Genomic DNA, 23204 nt, shown 5'->3' on the forward strand with positions numbered 1-23204 from the left:
ACTTGTTGATGGATAGGTTTCCTTTTCATTGTATAAGAATGTGATTTTATGTGAAGTATTTAGGTGTGTGTGAATTAAAGTACTTTTTCTTTTAAAAGTATAAACACTGAACATTGATCTATTAAGAGTTATTGTCTACTTTATTGAGTTCTTTAATATGTATTTAACTCCTTTAGTCAGTATGATTTGTTTTTTTTACTTTACCTTTTGAACTACACTGTTAATATTCAATTGTGATACAACAAAGAGGTAGCACTGATTTTCCGCTTTAACTTCAGTATTTCTAGATTCATTCTCCTGTTTGATTATCAAAATCCCTTCAAACTTAAATAGATAAAATCAAGGGATTCATCCTTAGACTTAAACATTCATTTCACCTGTGGCTAGTTCATTGCCCACATATTTGAGTTATTATCAACTCTGACCTTACATTCTACCAAGTTTGTTCTTACATTACTCACTTTTGAGTAGGATAAGGAAGATCTTTCTTTTCCACTGCCTTGAATGGAGGATGTTGGTGATCAGGTAGCCATTTAATCCCTTTTGAATCAGAGGAATTCCGTGTTTTCTGGCTTGACTAAATAGCCTATCTGTCAGATTTGTGAAATGCAGCTACCTTGTCTGTTACTTAATTCACCTCTGCTTGTTTCTGTTAAATTCCAGTGGGACTTCATCCACGAGTTCCCAATCAATAAACTATTCTTGCTTAGCACCCTATGCACGATGCACAAGACACTTCCCCTGGATTTCCCAGCCATGGCTAGACTTGCCAACCAGGAAAGCCGGCAATCTCCAGGAAGCCTGGAGCCCCAAGAGGCAGGTTTTGACACTTGGTTTGGCCTTCAGGAATGGTGGTGCACGTTATGCCATCCCGGCTGCAACATGAAAGAACCGCTCTGATTCTAGCACACATTAGCACATCTGCACATGGGGGCTGAATATATCATTCTTGCCAGGGCTGTTTTAAGTACCCAGTCCAGCCCTAATCCTAACTTCAAGCACCACATGCTTTCTCACAAGCTTCATCACACAAAAGCAGGGAAACATTATTCTTTGGTTCTCTCTCTTATTCCCACTACATCAGAAGTAAAGACTCTGCTAAAATGAGTACAGAGTGAGCAGTGTGCCTGTGACAGTGCAGTGTACAACACATTAAAGCCAGACCTATTGACGGGCAAATGCTTGTTTTTAAAAAGACCTACACATGTCAATTAGAAAGCAAAACTATAGGGGCGCCTGCCTCTGCTAAGGCATTTGATAGAAAAGTGCACTGCATACAATTTTGCAATCATTTTTTTAATGAGCAATTAAACATAATCAATTATTTACTAACAATTGATTACATGTAGAGAAATTCATTGCATTAACACAGCAGTGGCGGAAATGTTTTAACTTCCTTTTAAATGACTGTAAATTAAAATAACCATTCTCCATTCTGGAAATATTCATGAGCATTTTTAAACTATTGATCAATGTATTCATAAAGAGAAAAACATGGCAACTGTGTATTGGTGAGGAAATGTTAACATGATGTTTTGTTGTTTTAACATTTATTTCAAAAATATTTTCTCCTTCTCAAAATTCTTGTCAAGTTTCACTTTATATTCAGATGCAAAGGAAGATAGGTACATATTATAACTCTTTCAGGTACTGGAATACTGGTTCTAGTGTCACTGAGTCTCCACAATGAAATTTCTGAAGTGCTTGGTCAATCCTAAGGGGGCTCAATGCCAGATTGTAGATGTGGTTATAATTGTGGATCAGTCGCTTTGCTCGGTCCTTTTCTATTTTGCCTGAAGTGAAAAGAAACAATTGGTGAATGAATTGTTCTAAATTCTATGGCCCATACATGATAAGATGAGGAAATTCTGACAGATCTTGTGTTACTTTGTGACCCAGTCTCTACCACTATATAATGTCCAAATGGGTAGACATCACAATATAAAGGCAACATGTATACTTCCTTCCACCAGATATCATCTGATGCTAGAGCTCATCAAGGCGGCATCTTTGACTACTGGATATCCCGACTGAATGATGACAGCTGGATGCCATAAAAATGGTCAAGATGGAGAGCCCAGGAAATTACCACTCTTTTGGTGCTGGGCGTCTGTCTACCTTCATATACACAAACACATAACAAGACCTCACAACAGAATACCACACCTCAAGGACTTTTGAAATCTAAGATGAAAGATACCCAGTTAAACTCGCACTGCAACATACTAGTAATGTATTAAAGGCATCTCAGGGAAATTTCAAATACATAAGTCACCCATTCACAAGATTTTACTCCTCTCAGTTTTTCAACGAGTGCCAGGTCTCTCCTGGAAGAGAAGAAATTGCTCTGAAAGTACAGGCAACAAAAGGCCTCAAATAGACACCTCAGATAGGGGTTGATTTACGGGGAAGTGGTATGGAATATGTCCTCAAAAATAGTAGACTATCAACACTTCTGGAAACATAGCTGCCTTTTAGGATTTCCATCGACAAATGATGCCCCAGTAGTGAAGAGTGCTGTGACTCCACAATCAAGCTAGCAAAGATGCAGAGTTGATACTGCCAATGATAACAAATTAAATAATCAAAAAATTTTGTTAACATGTGTAGGCGCTATAATAAAATTGTGATCTCACCCTCACCCAAGTTTACTGTGTGATTTTCCCCGGATGACATTATGGTAGTGTAGTTAAGTGTCCTCTCTACACCTACATGGGATTTAGCTGAGAACGCTGTGGCAGAAGGGGAAGAAACGGGTTCACAGTACCACAAGAAATATTGTGCACTGGTAACCTACATAGTCACCCGTTACATTACATGGAATACACTGGGTGTCTTATCCTACACAGAATCATCGAACCCCAAAATGAAGCTTACCACTTGACATAGATTAGAATTCTTTTAACATATACTCGCAAACATAGCCATGTTCCATATTAAAGTTTCTACTAGACACCCTTCATGGTCCTTGATGAAGGTGTGGATGGAGAGGGTAGCATTATGGATATGTTCATGCACTTGACTAGAGAGGGTTTACCATTTTCTCTTAAAATATCCCTGTCTCTCGTCTCCACTTTATATGATCTATAAACAAACTTGTACCATTACTCCTAAAGAGAAAAATGGAGACTTGCAATGCTGTGGTGCGAAGCCAACTTTAATAAGAAAAAAGTGCGTTACCTCAATGACAGAAACTTAGCACTATGACAAAATTGGGCACCCATCATGCACGACAAATCAAACATGGCTTAGAGATTCATTTGTGGGCTGCTTTAGTAATTATTTCCTACTTTCATGTCCTTTGAGAATCCATGATAATCTGTGGTTTCGATGATCAGCCATGGATGTCTGTGGTTTGGATCTTGTTTGAACCCTGCATTTAGCTGGATCTGGACCAATGTTTTCTTTTAGCCAGTATCTTCCCAGTCTCTGATTTATGTGGGCTTCATTGTTTTTTATCTTGACAAATGTGGGATATTAGCTTTAGTTTGTGTTTTGTTGTTTGGGAGTTCCGTCCCCTCTAAGGTGGTGTGTTGTCACTTTTTAAGGCAGTATTAATACATGTCAAAGCAGTTTGTATTAATTTGTTTGGTTAGCACTGCTATGCTGCAAGTGACAAACAAGAAGTCGCTAATAGAAACAATGTTGCTGTTTGGCATACTAGTGTACAGGTTGCCTTGGCAAATATTGTTTGTGATGCTTGATTTTCTCAGGCTTGGTAGGGGGTTCGGTGGGGAGGAGGGGAGATTGACTCTTAGCATTTTTGTCCATTCATAGGTGTTGCTGGAGTCTTATTATATCCTGGCTTTGGAATTAAAAGTCAATATTTTGTTTTGCTTAAACACATTTGCTTCACTTACTACTTACTAATTACTGAGCCTTCTTCACCATTGTAGCTTAAAAGTGTCCTCTCACCAGGCTTTGTTGTGTCCTACACGTTACCTTGCTTCTCCATGTATCCTTTCCTCCTACAAGCTCTGTTGTCACGGTCATGGTTCAACATAGGTTGCTATTGTTTACACATGTAAACACAGGCTCCCATACTCATGTATTGCCTTTAAACCTTGAATGAGCTGTGCTGCAGTGGATGGAGGATTATCAGATGGTTAAAAAGGAAAGCCATGCGACTTTGATGGCCACGAACACAGCATGGCTAGGAATAGAAGCCACAGATCAAAAAGGATCACAATAAAACGGAATGACTAAATGTATCAGCCTCCTCACATGTACTGATTAATGTCTGTATGGCATCTTGTTCTGTGCGCACTTCCCCTTTCAGGTTATACCTGTCCTACTTCTCATAGAGCATGCTTCTCGTTTAAAAAGTGATCTCTGTCCCTTAAAGAAAATCCACTACAGGGGCCTAATGGACTGGTAAAGGCAAGTATTTTCCTATTTAGCTCTGTCCAGGAGCCATTTAGCTTTGTTTCTCGGGATTTCTTTACTAGGGTGAAAATGATGTCCCACGGAAAGGTAGTACATTTTTGGCGATTTGGCTATTGAAGCAAACTCAGACGGTTCCAAACACCCTCATATGTAAAGTCTTACCTACACACATTTACACACATGCGCACACACGCACATTTACACACACCTACACATCTAACAACTCTGTACTGCATGCTTTCCATTCACTCTATTACAGCATTCAATATAGAGACTGTAAAAAATCACTCATTGTAGCCCTGTATATTTTCGAAAAATGTAAGTTGGTGTAAGCCCAAGGCTCCTTGTTTGAAGGGTGGCAGTAAAATCATAAAGTTAGAATAATAAATAAAAAAGAATGTCACCACAGAAAATACGAAAACACAATAAAACAAGTTTTTAGAGCATAACTGTGTGCCTTAAATAATTTCTTTCTCTTGAAATTAGCTAATTCAGTTTTGTAATACTTTATGCATTAGGCTTGCTGTAAAAATATCTTAAATTGAGTTTGTCGAACAAAGGTCCAAGATGGACAGGTCAATGTCACAATTTCAAAATATCCAGATAAGGTAAATGTGTTTATAATGTTTCTAAATGGAAAAAATTTAGTTGGCCATTGGTTGTCTTCAAAATTGAAACCGGATCTGGGCCTTTTCGGCTCCCTGCCTTAAAATGCAATTTTGCACAAAATATTGTCAAACAGCATTGTGCGCTATACATATAAGCGCATGCTCAAATCGTATAGTCAGTGAAAATCAACATATACGCTAGTCTTTAAAACCTCCATTTACAATCTTAAAGGTGTTTCTGTACCGGTATTTTTTGTATCACACAGACAAAGAGCCTTTTCAAGTTTTCCAAACCGCTCAATCCATGATTCATGTCGCTTTGAATCTTTGAGGTTTGCTACTTGATGAACGGGCTGAGTTAAAGGCCTACTTGTCTTCTCAGTAGCATTATCCATCTTTATATCCTAGATAAAAAATACATTGAATTTGGAAAATTGGTAATCATAGTAAATTTGTAATGCATGCAAAAAATGTTTAAAAAACAACAATACAGGAAAGGCTAGAAAAACAACGACATTCCTGAATGACTGCCCATTACAAAGCTGCATAATGGAACTAGCTGAGCAGCATCAGTGAAGGTCACATCATAAAACTTTAAAACATAAAGGAAACAGAAAAAACCTTGCATATTAGACCTACGGCTTCTACGTTTCCTCTGCCTAAGCAATGCTCCCTAGGAGGTTAATGTGGGCCGGCCTTATTACTCAATCCATCAACACCCCGCTCCAAGCATTTTTGTCATCTTAGGTAAAGTGACTGTAGTCTTTTTCAGGCTGCTATATTTATTTCATATTATAGTTAATCCATTATTGTATTACACAGAAGGGTATAATATTGTATCACATTTTAGATTGGTATAAAGAACACATTGAAGCTAAAATAGTTTCCAGCCGTATCTTCTGTCTCATTGCAACACAAGGCACAGCTCACTTCCCCTTCCCATCAGCTCTGGAATGTGTTTTTGAAGTCGCCCCTGGATGAAGGGCCTCAGGATGTGCCAGACGTCAGCTCCACTTTTCTTAGTAAACGTCCCCTTCCTGTAGGTCTTGGACGGTGTTATCTTTATCCATTCTCTACAACCCAATTATACTCTCCTACATGCAGAGTACACACAAATAAAATCCGTTTCTTCCTAATTCATGTTAACAGTTCATTATTGTTGGACTTTGACCTTTCTGTAGGGTTATCTCCAAACCTTTTGCCTTTTGTTTTCAGAACCTGTTTTTGTTGGCTTTTAGATTTCTGTGCCAGTGGTGGCTCCTCCAATATGGCGGAGGAGCGTCACCTCTCCCTGCCAGCAACCTCAAAACATATTATCATTTTATTTTTCTTTCCCGGGCGAGTCTAGGGGGTGGGGCATAATTGGTGACATGCTGCAGGAGGAGTGGTGCGCACTGCTGTCAGTGTGCATGTCGGTTTCGCCAGCCGTCTCAGGACGGCCAAACCAACATGCACACCGAGATATCTCCAACCTGAGCTGTGTTGCTGGGTTAGAGACAGCAAGCACAGGCTCCCAGTCTCTCTAGGATCGTAAATACAGGGAGTTGGGAGCATGAGAGCAGCGTCTGGATCGGCCGCACAGGAGTCTGAGTATCTGTGCTGCAGTGAACTGGAGCCAGAGAGGAGCCAAAGAGCGGCGATGCAGAGGGCAGCAGGTAAGTTCTTTTTTTTAGTTTTTTTGTTTATATTTTTGTTGTCATCCGGCCTCCCTCCACCCGTCACACCACTCTGCCATGACACCAGCCTCTTCTGCTCTGTGCATGTTACCACTGCTTATCAGTGCTAAATTGCTTGTGCTCTCTCCCCTAAGCATGGTAAAATTGGCTTATACTCAACTGACACATTTATTTACTTGTAAGTCAATAGGAAAGTGGCACCACCTTTGCCCAGGTCCTGTAAATTAAATGCTATTAGCGGGCCTGCAGCACTGATTGTGCCACCCAATTAAGTAACACTTTAAACATGCCTCAGGCCTGCCATTAATGCCCTTATGTGCAGTTTAAACTGACATTTTGACCCGGCAAGTTAAACTTCATGCCAAGCCAAAACCTTTCTTGTCAACACATAGACAACACCCCTAAGGTAGGTCCTACACAGCCTGGAGGGCAAGATGCAATGTATTTTAAATTTGGACATGCACCTTTTAGTACATGTCCTGGTAGTGACAAACTCCTAAGTGTGTTTTTCACTACTGCAATGCATACCTCTCCCATAGATAACATTAGCGATACCATATTACATTTAATAAGCTGTACCTTCCAATTGGGAACAGGTGGACATGTCGTATTTGGTGTCTAAAGAGTTGCAAGTAGACGTCCTCTTTAATGGTAAAGTCAGATTTTTGATCATAATCAAATAACATTTCCTCTTGGGCAGCCAAATTCAGACAGTTCCATTTGTATGTTATAATGTATGTAATGTTTTGTAATGTTTGTGATTGTAATTTGATGTGTTCACATATTTTGTTTTCTGTGTTCTGCAATGTCAGATATAGAAATTATTTTGCTCTGACGTATGTATTATAAAATTAATGGTCATAACTGCTATTAAGTATTGGCAATATTGGCGATTTGAGTGGTGTTTGTATTTTGAGTGACTTAGCCCTACTGACTTCTTAGGCCCGTCCCCTTATAGTAGGTGACTGACTTTCAGAAAGATGGCATTTTCTTGTCCCACCATTTGGTGCCTACTGCCTGTAGCCAGGGTCACATGACTAGGTGTAGTTGGCAGTTGGTCTGTCTGTATTGTTCCTGGACTTTGAGACAAAGGGAAGCTAGCTGTTGGCAGGATGGGTCACTCTGAGTTAACGTGGGGGAGGAGCTGCCACTTACCACACTTGCACATCACAGAGGCCCCGCTGGAGCACTCTCACAAAGGGGGTCGACACTAATCTATTGTGACCCAAGCCAGTCTGGGGCCAGGGCAGGGAGGCAGGAAATTCCAAGAACCTCTGTGGGATGGAATCCTCTGGAAGCTTCGCCACTTCAAAGTGAGCAAAAGGTATACATATTTTACCTCAGACACCAACTCTTTAGTACACTTCTGGACCTGTGGACTGTGCCAGGAAGAAGGAGTGTCGTGCTGCTGAAAGGACTGACACTCTCTCTTGGAATGCTGCTCTGAAGGACTGCTGCCCTGCTGTGCTGCCCTCTTGCCGGGGAGAGAACAGCTGGACCTGCAACTCTGAACCCAGGACCCCAGAATGATTTCAAAGGCTAGTTGGCTGGCCTGCTGATCAGAAGCCTCAGGGACAAAACAGGCTCCCAACAACCTTAAACTCAGCACCTGGACTCTGCCATCTGTGAGTTCTACCCAGCCAAATGGTGCCCCCCAGTCTTTGACCCTTGGAAGAGGGTCTGAAGGTGTTCTGCCAGCCCAAATGTGGACCCAACAGAATCAACGCATCTCCTCTGCTGTGCGACATAGCCCAGAGCAAAACCAATGCAGCCCCTCTGCTACAGGACTCTCCCAGCTCCAGGACTTTTCATCGCCTTGCAGCCACTGACTCATCGGATGCAGCAACGCATCCCCGATGCAGGCCCTCACATTGCAAGCCTTTCGTTCACGGAAGCCCTTCAGCTTCCTTGGAAACAGCCAATGCGAAATGCATCCTTGACGCAGGACTACACATCTCAAACTCCCTCGTCGTAGGCCTCCTCGATGACTATGCAGGACCTCGCATTGCAGCCTTGCAGCTCCTTAGAACTGACTCTGCACAACGCATCTCTGATCTGGGCCGTTCATCGTCTCGGCTGCAAACCGCATACTCGACGCAGAACTCAGCAACTCTTCACAACCAGTATTTAAGTATTTAAGGTTTGTTCAGCGACCCTAACTTGGAGCATGTAGCCGGCCCACACTCCAACGTGGCCACCCTGAACTTGTGACTTTGTCCCGGTCTAGCGCAATCATATATCCACAGTTGGCACTTTGCACTTTTTGGTGCTATTTTCACATAACTATTTAAAATTGCATATCTGCAGTTCAACTGATTTGATCTTTGTCATTGTGGCCTGAAAGTATTTATTAAATCATACATTTTTTTAAGTTGCTTGATGATCGTTCTTGTGTGTGTTTCTCTTTATTACTGTTTGAAGTGCTGCATAAATACTTTACATATTGCTTCTAAGTTGAGCCAGACTGTTCTGTGCCAAACTACCAGAGGGTTGAGCACAGGTCAATTTAGGGTTTGCTTTTTTTTTGTAAAAGTTTTATTTATTGCATAGTAGACAAAAAGGAAGAAATATAGAGAGAGAAAGAGAAGAAAGCGGGCGGCAATAGCTCAATAATACATATGCTGGTCTGGGCACAGACCCCGAGAGGCACCACTGCTAGGATAATGTCCAGCAACTAGCTCTTCCTGGTACTAGGAAGTCCAGCAGTAGTGCATGAGCTGATAGTTCAATGGTCCCGGAAGCCTCAGTCACCTCCTCAAGGGAAAATGTCACTCCTGCGAGTTCACTGAGCACGACAGCCCCCAGTGGACGCCACCGATCCCTGCTTCTCATGAAATGCCGCAACACTACAGAACCCCCCCCCATCCCCCCAAACTCCCCCCCTCCCATCCCCCCGAACTTTCCCTCCCCCCAAGGTGGTGGCGCCACCACACAAACTCATTCGCTGTCACTCATACACTCTAGTCACTTAAATCTGAAAAAGATGAAGGGCTCAGAGGGCCGATGGGCAGACCGCTGATGGCAACCCTCGTGATAATAATCGGACCAGAGGCCCCCATCGAAACACAAAGTTCTTAAAATTGCCCAGGAAGATGTCTGCCAATCTCTCCATGCTTATCAGCTTCCACAGTCTCGCGTGCCACAAAGAAAGCGCCGGTGCTGCGGGTTTCTTCCAGGCCACAGCCAAAGTAAGTTTAGCCGCTCCTAGACATAGCCACATTATTCGTTTGTCCGCCTTTGTCTGGTATGCCAGTAGTGGATCCCGAAGGCCTAGGATAACAAAGGCCATGGACTCCGGGATCGGATAGCCCAGCATGTCTTTGATATGTGACAAGATTTCCGTCCAGAAGGGCCGTATAACTGGACAGTCCCACCATATGTGGCTGAAATCTCCCAACAAACCACAGCCCCTCCAGCAGCGATCTGATGATGCCGGGAATATGCGATGCAATTTGGAGGGGTACATGTACCAGTCAAACATAGTTTTTAAGTGAGCTTCCCGCAAGTCCACTGAATGATTGTGAGCCTTAATGTCACGCCAGAGACCCTTCCATTCGTCCTCCGCAATGTCCCTCCCCAAAAGCCCCTCCCAGTGGTCCATATAACGCGGACGAGGAGAGATCGTAGTACGAAGCAAGAGTTTATATATGAAGGAAATAGTTCCCTTCATCGTGGCCGTCCGTAGGAGAAAGGACTCAAATTGTGAGGGCGGTCTAGTTGCCGCTTCCCGTACGCCCGCCGAGGTAGCCCATTGGATCAGTTGGGCATACCAAAAATGCTCAGAGGGCGGGAGGCCAAAGTCACGCATGCAGTTAGTAAATGAGAGCGGCTCCGAGCCGTGAAACAGGTGCGTAAGAGCTCTACAGCCACCCTCTCTCCAAAGTCGGAACGGCCCCTCCTGCAGCGCTGGTGGAAAGGCTGGATTGAAATGCAGAGGAGTAAAAGGCGAGGGGAATGTCGTCCAGCGATCATCCCCCGTCACTGTGTCCCATACCTTCAGGACAGTGCTCGTGGGCGTACTAATATAGGCGTTTCTGGGTCTGTCCACTTTTGGTTTCCAGGCCAGATCCCAAATTGACCTTCCCGCCACACTCCTGTCCATATGCAGCCAGTGTTTCTCCGACTCTTGTTGCGACCACTCCACTAGTACCCGCAGCTGTGCCGCCTTATAGTACAGGTGCATGTCAGGGAGACCCATCCCCCCCTCCTCCTTCGGGCGCCACAGTGTTGCATAAGAAAAGCGCGCCCGTCCGCCCTGCCAGCTGAACTTCAGCAGTAGGGTCTTAAGGCAACGGAAAAAATCCATCCCTATAGGTATGGGGAGCGCCTGGAAAAGGTAGAGGAGCTTGGGAAGTAGAACCATCTTAATGGCATGGATCCGGCCCAGCCAGGAGATGTATTTCGGCTTCCAGCGTTCCAACTCTCTACGTACCTCCGAAAGCATAGTAGGGAAATTTGCCGTGAATAAGGACCCAATGGATGGTGTCAAGTGCACCCCCAGGTAGAGCAGGGAGGCGGACGCCCATGCCAAAGGCGTGAGTGGGCGGAGTCGCCCCATCTCGGCCGGCGGGAGCGTCAGGTTCAGAATATACGATTTGCCAAAATTGACTTTGAATCCGGCTACTTCCTCATATTTAGAAAGTAATGACTGGACGTGTGGGAGGGATTGGGCCGGGTCCCCTAGCGACAACAAAACATCATCTGCGAAAAGGGAGATCTTATGCTGCTCCCCCGTGAAGGGGATTCCCTGTATCTGTTCCCTCTCCCGCACCGCCAGGGCCAAAGGTTCAATGCTCAAAGCAAAGAGGAGGGGCGATAGAGGACAGCCCTGCCTGGTTCCCCGGGAATGGGCGAAGTCGGCGGAGCCGTGCCCATTAACAACAACCCTGGAGGTAGGAGAGCTGTAATTTGCGCGCAGCATGGTAATAACTTGGCGCGAAAAACCAAATGCCTCCAGAGTGCGGAACAGGAAACCCCAATCCACCCGGTCAAAGGCCTTCTCTGCATCCAGTCCCACCAGTACTGCTGGAATATGAAACCGAGAGGCCTTCTCTACGAGATGTATTACTCTTCTCAAGTTGTCATGGGTCTGGCGGCCCTTAATAAATCCCGATTGGTCCGGGTGAATTATTGCCGGCATCAAATCCTGCAGCTTACGCGCAAGAACGGTGGAATATAGCTTAGCATCAACATTAAGGAGAGCTATTGGGCGATATGAAGAGCATTGAGACAAGTCCTTACCCGGCTTTAGAAGCACCGTGATCACTGCCTCCGCCATGGAGCCCGTTGTTCGGCCCGAGGTCGCCATTTCATTGAAGAGGGGCACCAAGATGTCACAGAGGTCCGACGTGAAGGATTTATAGAACCATGCTGTGTATCCATCGGGTCCCGGCGCCTTGTGGAGCTTCAGGTCCCCAATAGCCTCCAACACCTCCGATCTGGTGATGTGGGCAGCCAGATGGTCATTCCACTCCTTCGATACCCGTGGGATGGGGAGGTCCGCTAAGAAGCGGTCCTGAGCCACTGAGTCCAAGGGATCGCCCTTATATAGCGCCTCATAGAAGCGGCCAAAGACAGCGGCTTTATCCTTATCCCTATGGTGTAACATCCCCCCTGGGTCCCGAATGCCCCCAATGTAGTCCCTCTCCCTCTTGTCCCGCAGTTGGCGAGCCAAGTGTTTGCCTATTTTATTCCCTTGCGAGTAGGAGGTACGCCGAAGCTGAAGGAGGGTAAATTCTGCGTGATTGTTATAATGGGCCTTAAGTTTACCCCTGACAGCCGTCAGGGGTCTAAGGGTCAACCTAGACGGATTGACCTTGTGAGCTTGTTCCAGGGCCGTTAGTTCCGTTTCCAAGTCTTCCCGCTCCTTCCTCCGCAAGCGGTTGAGGTTGGCATTAAGACTTAGGCAGGTGCCTCGCAAGGAGGACTTGCACGCATACCAGGTATTAAAAAGGGAAGTATCCGAAGCCGGGTTGAGAGCCAAGAAGTCCCCAATTGCCTTCCGCAGTGCCCTACAGGAGGTGTCATCCCGGACAAGTGCCGGCGGGAAATACCACCTCCTCGTCCCATCTCCACCCGTTGGCCAATGGAGTCCCAACACCAGCAGGCTATGATCAGACACTGACAAAGGAAAAACGCTAGTGTCGCGGACATTCCCTTTGAGGGCCTGGCTGACAAAGATATGGTCTAGACGGGAATAGGTATGATGTGCATGGGATTAAAATGTGTAGTCCCGTGTGCGGATGCAGAAAGCGCCAGCTGTCAAACAATCCAAGGTCACTAACCGCGCCCTGAGTGTCCCCAGAAAAAATCCCCGTGCCCGCCCTCCTAGTTCCAGAACAGTCCAAGCCTTCGTCCCATACCATGTAAAAATCCCCCATAAGTATCAAATGCCCCTCAACAAAATCCCCCGCTCTGTCCAGCAGATCCCGGAGAAATACATTCTGCCCCGAATTAGGGACATACACCACCACAAATGTACAACTAGTGCCATGAAGTGCCCCCTTGACCATCAACCAACACCCCTCCTTATCGCTGCTGACCCCTGTAGGTTGGAAGTGAAGGGACGCCCTAAACATAAGTGCCACCCCCCTATGTTTAGTAGCTGCTGAGGACCTATAAATGAGCGGGAAGTGTCTGTGTCGTAACCGAAGCACATCCCTACGTGCTAAGTGAGTCTCCTGGGGACCCACAATGTCTAAGTGGTGATCAGTGATATATTTCCAAATTTTTTGACGTTTCTGGGGTGAATTGAGGCCCTTCACATTCCAAGTCCCCACACTAACTGGGATGGTAATGAATCAACCCCCCCCCCCCCTGCATGTATCCCTTCATAAATTGCTCACACTCCCCTCCCCCCAATAGCAGTCAAGAAGATCCCCAGGTTCCAATTTGCACCAAGTCTTCACCGCTCCCCCCGCACCTCCCTCGGCCTAAAACCTCAGGGTCAAAGGCAACACCCATCCAGACAATGAGCCCTCCCAGGAGCCCAGCAGACTTGAATACAATCCACTCATGCGAAAACAGCCCAAGGTAAACTTTGCAATCATTCCAGACGCCACCACCTAGCAACCCAACTCCCCCCCTGCCCTCCAACCCCCCCATGCAATCCCACCCCTCGTCGCCCCCCTCTCACCCTCCCCCTGTAAACAGAAAAACAAGAGAAACGTGAAGAAAAACCACAGCTCACTGAACCTGGACCTTGCATACTGTAGCACCAGTAGTCCACAGTCCGTAAAGATCCCCTTGGACGGGGAAAGGGGTTGGGGGACCGAAGTGGTGTCCCCCAGGACCATGATTCTGGGTGTCTTCTCCCAAAGTACAATCAGCCCCGAAGAATCCCAGGACTCGCGTCCCTCCGGCACCAAACCAACCATGAATCAGGGCTCAGGCTGCCCCAGAGCTTTGCTGGGAGTCCGCCAGCGTGGCCGATGCCGCTGACGCCACCGCATCTCCCCTCTCCTGCAGACTGGCAGTGCGGTCCGGCCGCACCCGGTCAGGAGATGGACCCACTCTATGCCATGAGGAGGACCGGCGACGCCTCCGCGACTGTGAAACATTCGCCTCCTGTGCTGGTGCGTCGTCCTCCAGACCCAGAAGATCCTTTGTCACTTGAAGAGAGCGAATCTGCGCCAGCCTGTTCTGCCACCGGAAGATGATGCGGAAGGGATGACCCCAGGTGTAGGAGATATTGTGTTCACGCAGGTAGGAGGTCACGGGGCGGAATTCACGCCGCTTCTGGAGGGTCGACGCCGCCAGGTCCTGGTAGAGTTGCGGACGATGCTCTCTGAATTGCAAGGATGGGATGGCTCTGGCCTTCCGTAGGATGCGTTCCTTCAATTGGAAGTCATGGACACAGACAAGAATGTCCGGGGGGGGACCCCCTCCGCGCCTGGGCAGGCCGACTCTATGCACTCTATCCATCCGAATGTCCTGCACCTCCTCTTCATCCAAGATCTGTAGGAAGAGCGCCTGGACATATCCACGCAGGTCCCCTGCTTCACCATCCCACGGCACAGCGCGAATACGGATGTTGTTCCGCCGGGAACGGTTCTCCAAGTCTTCTGTGTGAGTTTTGTTCCGTGAGCCGGATGATGTCCTGCTGCAACTGGTGGACATCGTTCGCCACACTCAGATCATGGTCCTCCAGTGTTGCGACCCTCTCCCCGATGCCATCAACATCTCTTCGTATCTCTCGGAGGTCCGAAGCCAGCTGGGCCCGCAGCTCGGGGATATCTTCTTTAATGGAGGCGAAGAGTTCAGTCATAAATGCCTTGGTGGCGGGGGCATCATCGTCCGATTGCTTGGATGACCCGCTGGCTCCAGGGGATGCCGGTTGCTGAGACGATTTCGGCACGCCATCTTTCCCATTCCTCCCCTTGCGCAGTGTGGTGGACATCCTGATACAAGCTCTTCGGCAGGGAGATGAGACCTCTCCACCCGGTCCTCCGCTACTCGCACCACTTCCACACCTCCTGCGATATCCGAGGGCTGGGTGCTGGGCGCCGTGGGACCACCAGACACAATCAAGGGAGGTCAGCAGGGCGGCAGAGTCCAGTCAGGCCGGTGCAATGACCGCTTTCATTGGGCCCAAATTCACGCAGTGATGGCCACCAATTGTCCAGGCCGCTCTGCAGCAGTGAGCTCCCTATAGGAGTGTGCTCCCGCTCTGCACTGCGGGTACCCCCAAAAGAAGGCAATCTCTGTCTGTAGTGCCCCAAAGAGACAGTCCGGCGTCACCCTCCTCCGCTACAATGCACCGCGTCTCCCAAGCCGAGGGCCCAAGCCGGGGGGAGCCCAGGCCTCCAGTCGTCTAGGGCACCGCACCTCCAGCAATCCCAGCCGGGATCCCCACGGCTCCGCGGTATGCAACAGCCCCTTTGGAGCCCTGTCCATCAGAGCAGTTCAGCCGGAGGACCGTTGCTGGTGTGGAGCAAGGATGTTATGGGCACCGAGCCGCGGCCGCTACGGCGGCAGGCCCCGCCGGTCCAGGCCTGAGGTCCGTCTCCTCCCCAACGTGGGGTTCGAGGGCAGCCGCCTCCGTGCGTCAGGGTCAGCCCGCGGCCGACCGGGAGCTGCGTGGCGAGGCCGGTGTGAGCCCCCGCTAATGTCCCTCCACGTCCACCTCGATGCAGAACCAGGATGCGCCGGCGGCCAGGCTGCGGCGGAGCCCCGCACCCACCGACCCCGGGCCTCCTCCGTAGAGTCCTCCTCTTGGCCCTGTGGGACGAGCCACCAGGTATTTGGCGCAACGCGGTCCCCCGGGGCTCCTCAGCCCTCGTCAGGCTGTACCTCAAAGTTATTGGTGGGGGGGGGACCGCGGCTGAGTCTCGCTGCCAGATCTCCGATATGGGCCCGGGGGGGGGAGGGGGAAGCAGCGACGCCGCCGCACTTACCCGGTCCCGCCGGACTCCTTCGCAAACGCCCCACGCCGTCTGCCGCTTCCAGCAGGCGAAGAAGTGTTGCTTCGGCTGGCGATGGTCGGTGCTGCCTCTCTGTCCGCACTCCGACAAGCTCCGTTCCGCACAGTCGCGAACCGGAAGTCCGACACCTCTCTCCACTTCAGGCCGGGAAACGCTAGGCCGCAGGCCGCCGCCGCCGCGGCGATAACTCGGGGGCCCTCCCGGTCACTCCCACCGCTCCGAGTCGGCCCTTTCAGCTCCAGGAGCCACTGCAGGGCCCAAACAGGCGAGAATCAAGCCTCTTCAGCCGCTATGGCAATGCTTAGCTGGGTTTGGCGCCGGAGGGACACGAAAGAGCGTCTCACTCCGTCGCCATCTTGGCCACGCCCCCCCTAGGGTTTGCTTTTGATTTCACCCTGACAAGGATTATGGTTTCTACTTGACTAGGGTTTCACCCCCCACAATCAGTAACCCAATTTTCGGCAATGATGCATAAGTAGTGTGAATGCACATGCGCTCTTTGATTTCCTTTGAATAACACATAGTATTATGCTAACTGTTATTAAATATCTTGGGCCTCATTTACAATATTGTGATGCACTGCAGCGCAAAAAGCCTTCCTGCTGTGCGTCACAATAAAAGGTCAGGAATGGGCTCTACAAGATACGGTGCATTCCTGTCCTTTTCGCCTGCACCAGCACACAAACAGCAGCCGTGCGCCAAAGCGTTATGTTGCAAGGGTAACTGCGTTGTGGGGATGATAGTTTTTGTGCAGGAATGGACACCTTCCTGTACAAAAACAATAATTGATAGCATTTTCCTCTTTCTATATGTGCTGCATCTTTACAAAACGTTGTAAATCTGGGAATGTGTCAGGTTCCATTGTTGTTGCATTATTATTATTATTATGTTTCTTATATAGCGCCAGAATCGACCCCCAAAGGGGTATCTCCGCGCTTGCCTTGGGAACCCGTCCTGGTTTTTCCCTGTGAGATAGCCCCTACAGGGCATCCCAAGGTGAAAGCCAGGCATCCCGCCGCGGGGGGGCCGTTGTGGAGATTAAGAAAGCTTAATGCCCAGAGTTGCAGAGTGTGAACCCATGATTAGGTCAGGCACCGAAGCGAGAATGATCGAGTCCATGGACATTTGAGCTCAAGACCCTGCCGCGTCGGGAATTGAACCCTGGTCCCGGGTCTGACCTCTGCTTCAGGGTCTGCCTGCTCTAACCAGTGAGCCACACTTCTCCACATGGGAACTCTCACAGCAACACCCAAGGAACACCCCTTTCATGCAGAGTGATGAGTGAAAGCAGCTCATGTTTACAGTGCCATAAAAAGCCATGAAATATGGGACAGCCCATTGCGCTGCCGGTGCGTCAAAAAAAGTGACGCACTGGGGAGGCAATAGGCATGTAAAGGAGGCCCCATATATTTATCTCCTGGTGTCAGCCTATTATGTACGCAGCTGTTATAACTTTGTATCCTGGCTAATAAGAACCTTTATATTCAAAAGAGGAGTTTGCAGACCCTTTCCATGACTACACCTGTTCTCCTAGGAGGAGAAAAGGACCACCATTTTCCTTGACAAGTATTTGGCAAAGCATCCCTAGGGGGGGACTTGGAGCCTCTCCGTGTCTGTGTTCACAATGGAAGGGAGGGTGCTGTACATTCTTAGTGTTCTGATAGTGACATTTCCAACCACACATTACTATTTTTGTGACAGCCTGGCAAGCCCTAGCTGTTGGCACTGCTCTCCCCTGCCCTCTTAACATATTTGAGTGCCAAATGGGATAGCAATTGTTGGAGTTAAGGGATCATTTGGGCCTCAATTTATGCCACCATCTGTATTTGTCCTGTTTTCCATATCATCTAGTGCTTATGGAAAGCAATTTTTATTCATTCAGACAGCTGTAAACCATCTAGTTGCACGATAAACCAATCAAGCGGTAGGAGTGGCGATGAACCTAAAATAGAAGAACCATCGTTGGAGATTTACCACATTACTATAATGCCAGTCCATTTCTAAAGCGTATATTATAAGAATCAAGTATGATGAAACTTCAATTTCATTAATTCCTACCAGATACTTTTGCTGAACTGGAAGATGATCGTTGTGGAATGCAGACGTAGAGCACACACCATTATTTTCTTTCTCTGAAATTAAAAAGATACAGGCTTATGTTTTTGTTAGTCTTTTTATGTAAAACAATAGTTTTCGCAAGAGATTTAATGCATGAGATAATCAACCATTTGAATATTATTGTTCCCAGTGTACATTTAAGGGATGATCTTAGAATGACTTAAACCTAGAGGCTTTACTTAACCCTAGAAGATGGGAAACAGAAAGCCTTTCTCCACATTATTTGTGCAACACTAAATTTTGCATTTGCATAAAAAACTGTTTTTCCTATATTTCAGCATTACCTGAAATAATAATCCTCTGATTGAAATATCCAGATTATTTTTAACACCCTTTGATCCTTGGAAATGGTGGTATACATGTTAGTAAAGCAATAAACTAGATGAAAATACATGGTACCAAGCAACTGTACTTTACCACCCTTATATTTATTGAAAACATCACACCTCACAGTGCAAATGTCATTTTACAGATAAGTAATGTCACAATCATATAGAAAGGACTATAAGAATGTGGAATGCACTCCCAGGTACACGTTCTGTTCTGCACTCTTCTGAGAGAATATTTCAAGGACCATCCTATACAAGATTCTTAAAAATAGAGTTACCTTTAAAGAGGTTGAGGAATGCAAACACAGCCGCTCTAGTTCACGTCCCTAAACTTCAACAAAACTTAGAAAGTGAGAGCAAAATGAAGGAAGGCAGAAAAAATTGAGTTTTCAATTGAGTTGTCTGCATAAAAAAGGAGCTAGGGTTCACCGAAGTGAGAAGCATTAGGGCAGGAGAAGTTGAACAAAAAGAGAGGCGAGAGACCGAAGCACCAGAGCCAGAAGGATGACGGATGTCTGTAAGGCAGGGGCAGTGGGTGACATTTGAAAGTGGTGGGGCGCAAAGTGATTTGCATACATCACGGTAGCGAGCACGCGCAGTGCGCACGCCCAAACCCCAAAAGGGAGGTTTGGGGGGGTTACCCCCCATAGAAAATTTTGAAAAAAAAGAAGAAAAATTGTGCATTTTCAAGCACATTTGAGAAAGTAGGAAGGTTAATAAAGCAATTGTGAAAGTGCAGTTATTACATTTATAGATGGCATAACATAGGTAGCTGCCACTGGTTGCTTAATAGAGTCATATAGTGTGCCCATAAATCAAAACAGTGTGTGGTGCTGATATACAGGACCACAGGGGATTAAGAGAGTCATCTGTAAGAGATTCACTGTCAGCAATGAAGATTAAGCTGAAGCCTGACATATGGCCAAGTTATAAGAGGAAGAAATGGGCCTTTCACTGTGTGCAGTAATGCATGTGAGTCTTGTGAATGCCGGGGCTAGGAGTAAGTCACTCCAGAGATTTGCCGCTTGAATGGAGTGCTAACCAAGGGCCATGAATTCTGCAGCATTTAGATCAGCAGAGGGGAGGGAGCTGAGTCTGGCAAGGATGAGGAGCAAAGCAAAGAGTGACGCTAGCTCAAGACAATCTAGTAAGTCTGGTGTGGGTGAATGATCTATCTGCTGAGCGCGAGGCCTTAAGCTTGAGAACAGGCAGGCAGTGCTGAGAAGCCAAATGTGCCTTGTTTCTTTTGACAAATAAGAACCAGTGAGGAATTAATACAGACACTGTATTTAACTTGCACTGTTGTGGCCCATTTCTATTCAATACTGATACCCCTCCCAACCCACTGACTACTTACTTACTTACTTACTTTCTAGTTATCATGCATCAAAGTTATTAAAAGCACTGCCATGTGTTGCAATTATAGGCAAAAACGGTAGCTCCCCTAGTGTTAAAATTGACATAGCCGAGAATTAGTTTGGGACAAAATGTGCAGCATATTGACTTTCCATGTTCAGTCCAAACCACCAGGATACAAATGTCTGATCTCACAGCAGCAGGAACAACATCACCACAGATATCCTAACATTTTCTTGTCATTTGTAAACTGCAGCTCACTCCCCTTGCCCAAGGTTGAAAGATGGGTACCAAGCAAGAGGGATAACAGCTGTTACACACTTCCTATAGCGCCTCGATACTAGGGCAGTAATAGGTGTCACACCAATGCAACAATTATTATAATTAATTCAAACGGCGTTAACAATGCGGCTGTTTACCAACACTGTGATAACACTGTACTGGGCCAGTCCATTAACACTGTGGCAACACTGCACTTGGGCGCTCCCCAGGCAGTGGCTTAACAAGCTGTGGCTGTTGTGAGGAAATAGAAATTTTATGTGGCCAATGTGTCCCCTGTATGTACCCTATGTATGTCCATGTCACCATGCATTTCCCCTCTCATGCCTGTAATAATAATGCTTCTGCATTTCCGTTCAATGTTAGCATGTCAGTAACCAAGCCCTCCATGAAAGAAACGTTAATTCTGCACTGAGGCCTATGTTGCCAATGTATTTGCATGGTGCACGTTTAAAGGTCGAGATGAACCCGTTTTGTGGCTCAGCTGAGCCAGGACCCGAATTCAGGCTCCATGCCTCCCAGACACTCTGAAAGCTGCCGTTTAGCTATGTATCCCTGACCTCTCACATACTTCCTGCTCAGCCGAGAGGTGCCCAGCCCGGCCTGCCAAGACAGTATTTTGCTTACAGTTATCTGCCCTGCTCCACAGAAATACATTCCTGCTTAATGAAAAAGGTAAACATAACCCGCCTGCAGATGATAGGGCCTAGCCTTTCTGTCTCCATTCAAGTGATTTACAGAACTCGCATCCATAGAAGGCCCATGGCCCCACGCAATGCACGAAGAAATATATGCACACACTAACATTTAGCGATGAGCAACCTTTGCTCGAGCGACCTTTAATTCAGATAATACATCCTCCAAACTCAAGATATCAGATAATACCAGACGTGCAGGTCGTCCTGACATTCAAGGCTTCTCCACTAGCACGAAAGTTAGCTCCCCCCAGCTTCCCCCAGTTACACGTCAATTCCACGTCATGACCAAGTTGCGCGCACAAGTAGGGTAAAGGTTCCAGCTGCCCATGCAGACCCCCTCCATGTATCCACCCACCTATGACACACCTATGACACCTCAAGGGAACACCCACGTGTACGCCTTCTTATACGCCCCTTTTCACGCCCATGTGCTCTTATCTCTCTCTTTTGCCTGCTCCGTCTGGAGCGCTCCGCCTTCTCCATGCAATGTAATGTATGTTTAAAGTATAAATAATGTACTCTGTGAATAAAGTTCAGATGACGATCCTTCCTGATCCTTAGTGGAGATGGAACCCGATTCTCCCTTAACTCGAGTTACTGAATTAAAGCCCTTTTGAATCGGACACCACTGTAGCAGGGTTTCCGTTCTCCCACAGAACTGTGCATAGAGATCTAGAACCTCAGTGAGTTAGGATGATCCAAAACTCATCTCAGTTTCTTAAATCCCCTTACCTAGCTAGCTACAGTGTCTCATGGATCATTGTGAAATGATCCATGTCTTAGACAAACCAGAACATGATCTTTAGAATACCTCAGGAATCGTGGAACACATGAACACTCTTTCGTTATATAATCATTTCAAACCAAAACTGAGAGTCAAAGAACACACGTGCAAGTTTGAAATATTTATTATTCAATGCAAGGTTCTCAAGCGCAGTATCTTGTATAATACCAAAATGCATATTATAAAAATCAGAGTTAGCAGCATAGTCACTAATCCATAGTAAGCAAAAGGTGATAGCATGTTACAATGCAAAATCTATAGAAATCTATATCACCTATATTTTGCGCACCCTATTTAGCATATTATATTATATCTAAGAAGGTCTCAGTCGGGTTTTAGCAGGGCGGACCCATACCTCTAAATGTCAGTAGGAGTAGATCACATCAACAGCTACCAGCTCTCTTCATGCGCAGCACCAAGTGTCTCCGTTCATTCCCTGTAACTCTATCTTAAACCCGCGTAGAGCCCAAATGTTGGCATCAACATTATTTGTGTTATGTCTAATGTGGTGCGAGGATCAGGCCTCCCAGCAACCTTGTGTTAGGTTATTCTTAGAGTGTGCAGCTCTCAGTGTGCAGACAGTTGTACCAAGTGTACCAAGCAAAACTGATAGCATAGTAATAACATATTATTCTCAAATAAATCACATCACCGCTTCTAGGGTGAAAGCGACAACAACAAGTAGGTGTCGTGTGCAAAACTGAAGCCGAAGGAAAAAATGGCTGTTTAGACACGTAATACACTCATGCTAACTTAACGCAATATATGTAACGAAGTATCCATATAACACCCCCCCAATGATCCGAGCATCGTCAAACATAAGGGAAAGGCAATACTAAATCAAATACATAAAATGAAAGCAAAGTTCAATAATCTTGAGCTAAAATAAGCTAAAAAAATATGTATGAATGAATATGTATGAATGCCTACAGTGGCCTCAAATATAAGAAAAGAAAAACAAAACTTTCGAATCAAAAGTTATCCGCCAGGTCTCCAAAATATGAAATGTAGGACCAGGTCGCATTAATTCAAATGTCTGTAAGAAAAAAACAAGGCACTTATCCGATATCCAAAGTCATGTGCCACATTAACGTCATTCTCAGCGACATCACATGATTGAACTCTCCATCATCTGAACACAGTTCATCCCTCCAATTCAGCAAGGGGAAAGTCATATTCCATAACAAAGCAATTCTCCCAGGCATCTCACGATTGGACAGTATATGCAAAGTAAGTTGCAACAGCCTCCGGTATGAAATCACTGCCATCATCCGAAAATAGTTCAGCAATCCAATTCAGCAATGGGAAAGAACATACGTGCTCCTCCAGCATCGGATCCTCCTGTAATGTCAGAGGACAACTCGGTGGGTTCACCAGAACGCTGTGTGTCAGAAAGGCATGCGCCGCTGCAGAGATCTCCCATTGACCCAATACTCCATTTATCGCTGCCAAGGCCATAACTCTTTCGCCAGAACAAATCAGCTCGTGAGCCACTACGGGACGCATTAGCTGATCAAAATCGACGTCAGGAGCAGTCTTCAAGCATAA

General features: G+C 46.6%; 1 protein-coding gene across 1 annotated transcript in view; it reads right to left on the reverse strand.

Moving 5' to 3' along the window:
• Positions 1 to 1280: 1280 nt before the first annotated feature.
• The window catches only part of C1_1H1orf87 (chromosome 1_1 C1orf87 homolog), a 237231-nt gene continuing 215307 nt past the window's right edge, over positions 1281 to 23204 (reverse strand). Inside the window, exons 10-12 of the mRNA XM_086936224.1 lie at positions 18151 to 18224; positions 5239 to 5398; positions 1281 to 1793 (exon numbers count right to left, since the gene is read on the reverse strand). Coding sequence (XP_086792350.1) covers positions 1633 to 1793; positions 5239 to 5398; positions 18151 to 18224 — 395 coding nt within the window. The 3' untranslated portion in view covers positions 1281 to 1632. The remainder of the gene's footprint in view (positions 1794 to 5238; positions 5399 to 18150; positions 18225 to 23204) is intronic.

The sequence above is a fragment of the Lissotriton vulgaris genome, chromosome 1_1 (assembly GCF_964263255.1).
Source record: "Lissotriton vulgaris chromosome 1_1, aLisVul1.2, whole genome shotgun sequence".
NCBI lineage: Eukaryota > Metazoa > Chordata > Amphibia > Caudata > Salamandridae > Lissotriton > Lissotriton vulgaris.